This window comes from Benincasa hispida, chromosome 4 (assembly GCF_027475165.1).
Source record: "Benincasa hispida cultivar pf3 chromosome 4, pf3_genome.v1.1, whole genome shotgun sequence".
Lineage (NCBI taxonomy): Eukaryota > Viridiplantae > Streptophyta > Magnoliopsida > Cucurbitales > Cucurbitaceae > Benincasa > Benincasa hispida.
The window spans coordinates 21,931,598-21,940,247 of NC_143481.1; the positions used below are offsets into that span (position 1 = coordinate 21,931,598).

The 8,650-nt window shown below is 34.7% G+C and overlaps 1 protein-coding gene across 1 annotated transcript; it reads right to left on the reverse strand.

Annotated features, from left to right (window-relative positions):
- Window positions 1-1,243: 1,243 nt before the first annotated feature.
- On the reverse strand, window positions 1,244-4,037 carry LOC120076909 (early nodulin-93-like). Its single transcript, XM_039030871.2, has 4 exons — window positions 3,432-4,037; window positions 3,051-3,112; window positions 1,977-2,052; window positions 1,244-1,698 (listed from the first exon to the last, which is right to left on the reverse strand). The coding sequence occupies exons 1-4, from the start codon at window positions 3,541-3,543 to the stop codon at window positions 1,598-1,600; spliced, it is 351 nt and encodes a 116-aa protein (XP_038886799.2). The 5' UTR covers window positions 3,544-4,037; the 3' UTR covers window positions 1,244-1,597.
- Window positions 4,038-8,650: the final 4,613 nt, after the last annotated feature.

Here is an 8,650-nt window from a genome sequence, read left to right on the forward strand (position 1 = left end):
TATTGAAATATAAAGATGAAGAACTACAAGATAAACCAAGTTCAAGGCACTTGGACAGGAGTGGCTTGCTTTGGCACATTTCACGTAACAGGGCGGGTAGAAAGTTAAGGTACAAAGTGCGTGAACCATCCTTATAAAGTATGCTAACCTAAGTCTTAAACCACTAAAATATTACCTACCTTCACTCATTCACCCTCCTATTTATAACAAGATTCACTAACTTCTTATCTAATTACCTTTTATATCCTTTACTAATACCGCACTAATATATTCTTATCTAGGTACCTTAGAGATACTTAGATGAGCAAACAAACGAACAAACAAACGAACAAAATAAGGTTCTCATTTCTATCCTTAATCATATCAGTTGGAGGAAAGTTTCCTTCTAAGTAGGCTAGCCTGAACCCTTTCCTTAGATTTGAAAGTGGTTAGGCTGGAGAAGATGAAGCATTAAGCTAAGGCCTTGCTCTCTCATTCTTTCTGATTCAAATTTTCTCTGAATATTAGAGAGAGAGGGGATAAGAGTGGAAATAGAACATTTCTACCTTTGAGTTCTAGTACACAAAAAAATAAGGATAAGTTATAAAGTGGATAGATGAAAAATTTCAATTGAACTACTTTAAAATATTGTGTGCTCTCCTATCTCTCCCAGTTGCTCTCTAAGATTCTCCGGTGAGAAAAATCACTGACCTTTTTTTCACATTCTGATTCCCATTCTTCTAAACCAAACACAATAGCATCAAACTTTAACTTGGTGGAATTATGAATGCTACTACGGATTCAAAGAGCCTAATATATAGAGAGCAAAGATAGGTGTAATTTTTGTACCAAGGAAGTGAAGTTGACCACAGTTGGAATAATCATGGGAAAGCTGGATAATATTATCTCCTATCTGAAGTATCTTGTAGAATCCAGCCAGTGCATTGCACCTCTCTTTATCTGAATCCAAACTACGGGGCTCAGATTCATGTCAAGAACCAAATGCAATCCTTTGAAGCTGGCATGAAGGTATTCTACAGAAAATGAATTAAGATATATACTAAATGTAAATCACATCCATAGTAGGGTGATATCGTACCTTAAATTACATTTTATTTGGCTGTTTATTCAAGTGGAAGATTAAACTTTAATCCAAAAAATGCCATGCTATCAGCAATCATTGGTAAAGAACTTCATTGACACTTGTATTTCAGGTTAACTTTAAGATAATCTTTAGCAACCAAAGAAAGATGAACAATCTCCGTTTAGCCAGGAAGCTCAAAAATAATATTTCATATCAAGTAAATAATATTCGAAGAAGAACGAAAGGGAAACAGAGTAAAATGGCCATTGGCCACATAAACTCTACTTGCAATTCGAAATCCCAAACGAAAGGAAAGATAAACCCATAATGGTAGTCAGCACTAGAAGGTGATTAATGATGACATTTTATTTGCTTCACATCTAGTCTGCCGAAACGAAGGTTTTGGTATTGGAAATTGGGAAGAAAATGTAGAACAAGTGACTGACTATGGGACTTAACATTTTAGAGCCACTTCTTCCATCATACAACAACAGAACAGACTGCAGCTCCAGCACAAGGCACTCGGAAGTACATTTATGATCCTTGGCGTCTCAAGGCATCCTCTAACTGCGAGTTTCTTCTTGCACATTCTAAGATGGTTTTATCAGCAGTGATGAAGTACGCAGCAATAGACGCTGTTCACCAATTAAAAGTAAAACATTAATTTCTACAAGAAGTAATACCAAATTAGTTCGACCTACTTCTATAGATGCTTCCATAATCCATTTTACAATTTTCTTTTACTTCCCTAGAGGGCAGCCAAATGGGATGGGCTCATGCTTTCTAGGAGTTGACAGTTTTACATTCTCTTTATTCTGCTACAACTAGAATCTTTTAACTCCTTAGGCTTTTCTGTGTTTGAAACGGATGATGACGATTAATCGCGACAAGTTTCTATATAAAAGCATCATACCTGCAGAAATGATGAGTGCCTGAGCAGTATAATTAAGGTTTGCTTTGGCCCAAGGAACTACTCGAACAGCAACCAACTGACAATGAAGTAGAAGAAGTATGTTAAACTTAAAACAAGAATCCACAAACACACACACACATCAGAAAATACAGTGAGAGTTTAAACTTAAAACAAGAATCCACAAACACACACACACATCAGAAAATGCAGTGAGAGTAACACTTAACTCTTCACTTGCCATTAGAATTCTCTTCAAAACTTACTCACTTGTTGACCACACAAAAGGTGATTTTCTAAAATTTCTCCTATTTAAATTCTGCAATATTTCAGGCATAACCACTCGAAACCACCAAATAGCACAAGGGACTAATAATGTGGTTTAATACTCTGCAATTCACATAGCTTATGGTTTTCTGTTCAACTAAACAATGGGGAAAAACAAACAAATTTTAATTAAAAAAGATTCAAGCCCCAAAAAATTCTTTAAGTGATGTCGAAAGAAGATCTCCTTAAGAAAATAAAACCAAATAGTCTTTCGTCAACCCACCAGCACCAAAATAATAGTGCTTTTCTTACCACATCTACCATATGGAGACCAATACAATAATCATATTCTACTTCTGCCTATTTCTTTACTTTCACATAACTGCAGACCTAGAGTGGGAAAGCATCAGATACTGTTCAATCCTTTCACCTTCTGTCCGGTATCCATTCACATGTTCCATCATATGCACTGCCATTTCAGAATGACCAATTTGGGAGATGCCAAAATATATGTATATCCATAAATTAACAGGTGCACTCAAATTACATGGAATGAGCCAACACAGGTTACCTACACTACGAAGACATTACTCAATCCATTGCAATGTAATTGGAGGAAAGCTTTACACTTTACCCATGACCCTGATGAACAACAGAACAGAATCTTGCATACTAACCATTTATCTTTAAGCCTCTTATTAACGGTCAACCTATTAATATGGTTAAATTTTTGCAACTTTAAACCACAATACAGGAAGAACAGACATAAAAACAGACTAAAACCACAGCTTATTAAGTCAGATCGAATACCGTAGGCACTGCACTGGCAACACATGCAATGGAAGCATTCTTGAAACCAGCACGAACACCTTCTGAAAATTATACAAAGGCTAACTAATGTAAGGAACAAGAGATGACGCGATTAATTATAAACATGTAATTAAGCCAAACCTAAACGAAGATGGAAGGTTAGAGAAGCGATCGTGGTAGTGAATTCCTAGTAATTAATAAATTAAGAATTTCTCCAACAATTCTCATCATAATAAAACAAATCATGGAGGCAGATTCTTTTTAATCCTTCCTACAAATTAACTATAAAGAAGATCGAATCCGTCGCGCTAACACAGAGATTCCATTGCTTAAATACGAATCCAAACAATGGATCAAGGATTTGAAAGTGAAATAACGGACCTTGAGTGCAAAGCTTGGCGTTCGAGATTTTCCGTTCTTCAGCCGGCGAGGGAATTACAATAGCATTTCTTCTGTGCACCCACAAATCCCTCAATTCCGATGGAATTCCCATTGGTCGCCGTCAGAAACCGAATCGGTAAATTCAGAGAAGTTGAAGAGACTGATTATGTTCAAAGTTCATCAATCCATCTTAATTTATTTGGGAAATTCCCAAACATAGGATTAGTTTAATGCCACCGAATTCATCAAGCCGAGCTTTTTTCTTTTTCTTTTTCTTTTTTCATTTTTAATTGGAAATTAACCAATCAAAGTTCGCTTTTGCCTCCTCAACATCGGCGCCGCCCTTTTTTCCCCTACGATCAAATTAAGTAATGTATACAATTGCAATTAAGGTGTTAAATTTCCATCTAATATGTTAAATTTCCATAGATTGCTGAAAAATAAAGGCTATGAGTATGGGAAACTAAATGGTGAACTATTACAACGTGGTTAACACCTACTACTTGTACTTAACTATAGTCCCTTAATTTTGGGATTGAATTGTCTTGTCGCTTGTCTGTCGTTGCTATGAGTTGTTCATTTACTCCCCTCTTGTCTTTTTAATGTAATGGTGTTGAATCTTTCCTTTCTTTATATTTATTTTGAACCCCTCTTTGGTGTTGGCATTGCAATGCAAAACCATTTCATCTGAACTCCTCCTTTGTTTTTTCAACTTTGTAAAACAATATCTTGAACAATTGAGTTACATGTGCGATTGATGCGTTTATATAGATGCGATAAAATGATTCTATACTTTAGTTTCCTTAATTGTGTAAACACAGTGTTTTATCTAATCAAATCCAAGTGTAAGTTTAGCTAGAGTTATGGTGAATCTAGGATTGAACTCAAGGATTACGCTCTAAAGATGCAGTGAAATGCTTGTTTTATATCTTAACGCAACTTTGTGTCAATAATGCAGAAGATTGGTTCTATTCTACCATTATTACTAAAATGTATGAAAATGGGATGTGATGAGTGCCACAGTTCAAATGAATCAAGATTCGGAGAGAAATGTAAAATTCCAATGAATGAAATAGGGATGAGAAAAATAACTACTAACACTTCTGAAGCAATGCATATACCACGTGTTCAAGCAACTTACTCACGATCATAAGTTGTACTTCTCAGTGCATTCAGCCATAATATCCTATTTCTAGGATGCATGCAATGAGTATTTAATGCAAAAGACGTATCTTTATGTCTAAAGGTATTTCTTTCCTTGTTTAATGAGATCTGAAATCCCTTGCTTTTTCAAGCAGCGATTAGTTCTATTTAGAACAATCTTTCGACTTAATCAAAATAGTTTATGAAGTATGCATTAAACAAGTTGAACGCTAGTATATGAATTACTCAATACATGCTAGTTTCATTTTCCTCAACCCATTATGAAATTAGTTGCTCATAATTGGTAAAAAGAACATGGATAGACAAGAAAATGTGATAGCATTCATATTGGTAATGAAAGTTTCTCAACGTTACACAACAATACAAATGTTAATGAAAATGTAAAACAAAAGATTAGGATAGAGAGTCAAGCCGTTAGATGCAATTCTTGTGTCTTTTGGCTCCTTTGAATGACTGTTTCACGTTGGTTGTGATGGGGTTAATGTCCTTCTTCATTTACTACCAGTAGAATTCTTGAGCTCTCACTTAAGATTTCTCAAATGGAAAGCTTAGGAGGAAGTTATCTCGGGGAAGGAATGGAGAATTTTTACGAAGCTTTCGCCAGTTTTTCTTTTTTCACTTGTGCATCTTTTGGATAGGAATCTTGTGGCTATTTATAGTTGTCGATGAGGAATATTTGCATCTCTCACTAATGATTGCGCCGACACCAGACATTATTTCCATATCCTGTCGCGCCGCCTTCCTCGCGTTAGCAGTTCATTGGTTTTGTCGCGAACCTTCATGTTTGCTACCAACTTTGATTAGACCTCCATTGCCCATACATCAGTTGTATTTAGTGTCTTGTCTCCTCTCGTCGCATTGAACTTATATGATTCCATTTTGGGCGTAGGTTTTTCTATACGCTTCAGCGGCAGTAATTGCTTCATCGCTTTAAGTAGACTTCTGCGTTCAAAAAGCTCAAATTTCAAAATTTATAAGGATTATGAATTTTTGTATGCTAGCGATCGCATACTATAATCAATTACATGATTTCCATGTTAAGCTAACGTATTTTCGATGATTTTTCCTAATTCTTTTAGATAAAAGGAGTCAAATAACTTATATTTCTATAAGTTACCACACCCCCAAATTTAAAATAATACTTGTCCTCAAGCATATAGTTAAAGTCCTAATATATCTTAACTTTCTTTGATATGTTAGCTAGACCTTTCAAAGTGCTTTCCTATTCAAGATTCGCTAGACTGGTATTTTTCCTTGGCTTTACTCCTCTACCTATGGAAATCTTTCCAACCCTTAAATGTGGTAAGCTTATTTTCAAAAATCCTTTACTCATTCCCAACGCTATCGTATATTTCTTTGTTTAGAAATGGGCTTTTTGGTTCAAAGTTCAAGCAAAAAAAAAAAAAAAAAACTCCTTGATGTATTTATTTTAGTTTAGGTCATATGTTGATCCAAGCGTCTTACCTTCGTTTTGGCTTGCCCCCATGGGTGTCATGCGGACATCCAACTACTAGCAAGACACCCTTCTCATATTTAACTCATGCCTTGGAAAAATTTTCTTTGAATCACAGGTAGTGGAGTTGCGGTCATTACAATGTTGATCATGATTCCCACCTTCATTTTGGCTTGCCTCCACAGGTGTCATGGGGGTATCTAACTACGAGCAAGTTTCAATCTCAACTTCCTCTTTATATATATACTTGACAGGATACGACAAGGAGATTTTTAAAAATAACACGAATTTGAACGCATTAAGCTTAAACCTCTCCTAGCCCCAAATTCAGAGAGCAACAAGGTGATGACTTCAGAAAGTTATTGTAGGAATATATCAGCAAGCAGCGGAAGCAACAATGATCAATAAGCACTTTAATTCATTAATTTTGGCAGTAACTAAAACATCCTCATACTAAAACAAGAGGGTTTCAAGCCATACCTTTGTAAAACTTCTTGAAATCTTGATTCTCAGCTGCAAATTTCTCCAAATCTTGCTATAGATCACCTCAAGATCTTCCCCACTATTCTTTTGGAGCTTTAGATTGAGTTGTGGGATTCAAAATAAACTTGAATGAAGGAAACTTGGAGAAGAACTCACTATAGCAACCCACTTGAAGAACAACTTCTTCAACTCGAATTTTTAGTAAAAAATATATAGATGCATGCCTCAATTCCACTCAATCTTCTCAATATATTGCAGGACTTTCATGCAAAGAAGATGACTGCATGAGATGCAGCTCATGTTTGGAGTTATTGAAGAAAAAATAGGTGGGTTTTGTGCGAGCTAGTTGAAGGTGTAATTGGAAAAACCATAATTCCATTTTAGTGTTTTTTCTAACTTTTTCAATTTTTACCAAATGATTTTAAAAATTAATTTGATTTCAAAAATTAAAAATTTTATTAATTTTGCAAAATTAATTTTCTAAATTAATAAATAATTATTTAAACAATTTAATTAATTATGATTAATTTAATAACAAATATTAAATTAATTTGACACAAATCCACCTTCATATATTTAAATAATATTAAATATTAATTCTCCTATTCCGTTTAATTATTAAAATTAAACGTGTAATTATATCTCATATAATTACTAATTTTTTTAATTCTAATTTGAACGTTTCAAATTAATTTATCACGCTACTCTAAAGCCAATCCATTTACGAGCTAGTAGGGGAACTCGTGGACCTACAGATCATGAGCTCTAACGATCCGAGGTTTAATTGGCTAAACTCATTATACCAAATAAACCCCCATTCATTAACTAAAGGGGCATTCCACTAAAGCCCATAGTTGAACTCCCCTCACTGTAGATATATTATGTCCACTCGATATAACCATGATTAATAAATTAACCCTTCACAGGTTGTTCGTAATAACGACTGGGTCAAATATCTATTACCCCCGAGATTACCTCTTATTCCATAAGTCCCACTGATCCTCTAATGAATAATTGATATGTGATCCAATCAACAAACCGAGTTCCTCTCAGGCCAATGAGAGGGCGAGGCCCCTTATTTAAGATCTGGAGTCAACACTTAAAGGGAACAACCTCTTTACTATCTCTAAAAGCGGATAGGAGTGAATTCCTTCTTGCACCCTATGTCTTCAGCCATCTACCCGGTCTTACATCTGAAATGGAGGTTTATTGAGCCGACGTTGTTGAGCCAACCCCCACTTATGCAAATCTAAGGATAATCCCGAATAAACAGGAGTTCATAGTTAACTCAGGATTAAGATCAAGTTACCTAGGTCATCGCTTTGAAATAGTCAGTCTTAAAAAGTAAACAACGTTATAAAGTAAGAGTGACTAATTTCATGACCTAATTTTGTACAAACCCATTTGCACAGGACGCCCCCACTCCTCATATCATAACATATATGAATTAGGATCACTTCGTTTGTAGTACTTTACAACTCTTTGTAACAACTATAGAGTAGATCGCATCCAATAGTGTTACCAGAATAAGGCACCCAACCTTATTCATACACTATAGATCATTTTGACTATTTACTCGAACCTGATCCACTTTTATGTCTCCACATAAAGTTCAAGTACTCATGTAATAGTTATGGGTCTTTTAGGTTTATTGGATTTCTAATAAGCAATACATATATTCAATAACAACTTATTGAATTTTCAGAATAAATTTTATTGTTTACAAACTATGAGTTTTAAGACATAAAACCCAACAGTTATCACAAAAGAGGTTTAAATAAAGCTTGATCGCATACTATTTTCAAGAAATATTTCTTAAGGCAAAGTCCTAGAGCTAAGTACTAAAAACTAGTCATAGCTAATCATCACAAGGTTTAGCACAAGTATCATCATAGAGATCATTTGTTAAGCATACAAAGCATATAAGAATATTAAGAATGCGATAAAGATATGCGGGGGACAAACGTACAAATAATGCAAAGAAAATGGAGAACTTTAGCATGAATTTCAACTGTAATTAATTATTGCAATCAAAGCATACAAATGTGAAATTGAAATTAAAAAAATTCATAAAGGCATCCCCAAATTTTAATGTTTGTCCACATCGTTGTTTTGGTTT